The 2,046-nt window shown below is 30.7% G+C and overlaps 1 protein-coding gene across 2 annotated transcripts in view; it reads left to right on the forward strand.

Annotated features, from left to right (window-relative positions):
* The first annotated feature begins 6 nt into the window (after positions 1-6).
* The window catches only part of LOC109590539 (5'-methylthioadenosine/S-adenosylhomocysteine nucleosidase-like), a 3,642-nt gene continuing 1,602 nt past the window's right edge, over positions 7-2,046 (forward strand). The window contains exons 1-6 of one of the 2 annotated variants that reach the window (XM_020006434.1): positions 7-104; positions 237-332; positions 909-995; positions 1,318-1,362; positions 1,490-1,540; positions 1,766-1,849. In XM_020006434.1, the coding sequence (XP_019861993.1) occupies positions 20-104; positions 237-332; positions 909-995; positions 1,318-1,362; positions 1,490-1,540; positions 1,766-1,849 (448 nt within the window). In that variant the 5' untranslated portion in view covers positions 7-19. The remainder of the gene's footprint in view (positions 105-236; positions 333-908; positions 996-1,317; positions 1,363-1,489; positions 1,541-1,765; positions 1,850-2,046) is intronic. The other variant, XM_020006435.1, reaches the window with a different exon arrangement.

A 2,046-nucleotide genomic window follows, 5' to 3' on the forward strand; every position in this document is an offset into this window, starting at 1 on the left:
AAATGAAGATGAGAAGAAAATGAAATGCACTTTGCCCGGCACTAAATCACCTACTAACAGTGGGAAAGAGCAGCATTGGAGCTGGTTTGAGAGCTCAACTGAAGGTAGTGTAATCTTGACATTTTCTTCATTTCATTTTAATTATTTTACATGCAATTTTAATCACTTACTTAATATTATTTTATCATATTTGTTCATTTATGCTAATTATACATTTATTTATTTGTTTATTATAGAAAAAAGTGTGAATGATGCCGATGGTTCTCCAAGAAATGCTGACTCATCAGATCCAGTGCAGACTATCACTGATTCTAATGCTTTATCAAAAACAGGTACACAATATAATGTATATTAGCATGCATAGTGGGTATCTTTTTGGACTGTAAAATTTTGTTCTTTTTATTTTTCAAGCTTTAAAAATCACATTAAATCAGAGAAACACACAGAGTAGAAAGGGAATGAAAATAAAACAAAATAATAGCTGGTTTATTATTAAGACTTATAGAGGTTCTCTCTACCATATAATTCTCCTATAGTGACATCACTGTAAATGATAGTGTTGACATCACTGTAAATGATAGTGTTATGTATAGTGTACTGCATGGTTATTGCTCACATAAATAAAACTTACATGTAAATAAGTATAAACATTTGTAATGGTTACACTGCATTTTTATCGACCTACTTGTGAAATTCATTAGTGATGATGTCAATATTGATATTTTATGTAATTATTATCACATATCACTGACAATATTTTGAACCAGCAGCTGTTATTTAGTTGTATGTATTTCATGTGTATGAGATTCAGTGTGCCAATAATCCACCAATTGCACCTGCTACCTGATGAAATTAAAATTACATTGTCTTAACCAATTGTTTTTACTCTTCCCCAAATTTTTTCACAGTTTCTGATGATACCACACAAGACAATACAGCACCAGCTCCTACTATTGCTAAAGATGGAGCCACAAGCACTGTTGGAGCAGAAGAAGGTATTTCATATAATTCCTTATCTTCAGAAACATAAAATTATAGTATTTTGACATGTGAATTATCTAGATCTATATAATTATCACAATTTTCATAAATGCATACCTTTAATTAAATTTCCCAAATTTGCCCAATAATACATTTTTGAAGATTTAGTTTTGAGAAATAACACTCTTTGCCACCTTGTGCCATTACAAGTTAATTTTCATGGATTTAATTTATTCAAATTTTAATTGTGAAATCTGTAAAATATACAGCCATCACTAATTATTTTGCACTGTATTGGTATTGCTGGTTTCGTGTCACTTTGCTATCATAATGTAGGACAACCTTCAGCTCAAGTCAACCAGCCACCAACTACTGGAGGAGGTAATAATTAATAATATGTGGATGTGATTAATAAAATTGCATGCAAACATTGATTTATCAACATGGCTTGCAGTAACAAGATTAGCTTGCTTGAGTCAATATGTCTGTTATTGTTTTGTATTTTTAGGCAATACAGTTTTTAATATATACAATATTAATAGTCAAGTTCAAGGACAAGGTATTTTATGTAAATTGTTAAAAGTTTCATTAACAAACAAGAACTTTTGTGATCATGTAATATGTTAATAATTTTATATGATGTGTTGGATGGTTATTGATCCCACTTTACATTACTTAAATGTTAGATTTGTTAGTAATGACATCTATTTTTACTTGCAATTTTCATGTACAGTTGTTGTACAATGTGAATATTGTCTAATCTGTTTTTACATCTTAATGCCAGGTAATAATTGCACAGTTTCTGGTAGCACACAAACCAGTACTAACTTGTTTAATAGCATGAACACTGTTACAGTAGCAGGAAAAGGTATATCACTGTAGTCACTAACCTTTTTGAAATTAAGCATATGTGCATTAATATTGTTTTTATATTACATTTGTTTGTAGTATGGTGCGTGGGCGGATCAAAGGCACCGCCAGTGCTACAACTTCCTGTAACCATATGGTAGGAAAATGTAGCACTGTGTGGAATATATAGTACTGCACAGTATAATATGTATGGGC

The sequence above is a fragment of the Amphimedon queenslandica genome, unplaced genomic scaffold, assembly GCF_000090795.2.
Source record: "Amphimedon queenslandica unplaced genomic scaffold, v1.1 AMPQUscaffold_9883, whole genome shotgun sequence".
In the NCBI taxonomy this organism is placed as follows: domain Eukaryota; kingdom Metazoa; phylum Porifera; class Demospongiae; order Haplosclerida; family Niphatidae; genus Amphimedon; species Amphimedon queenslandica.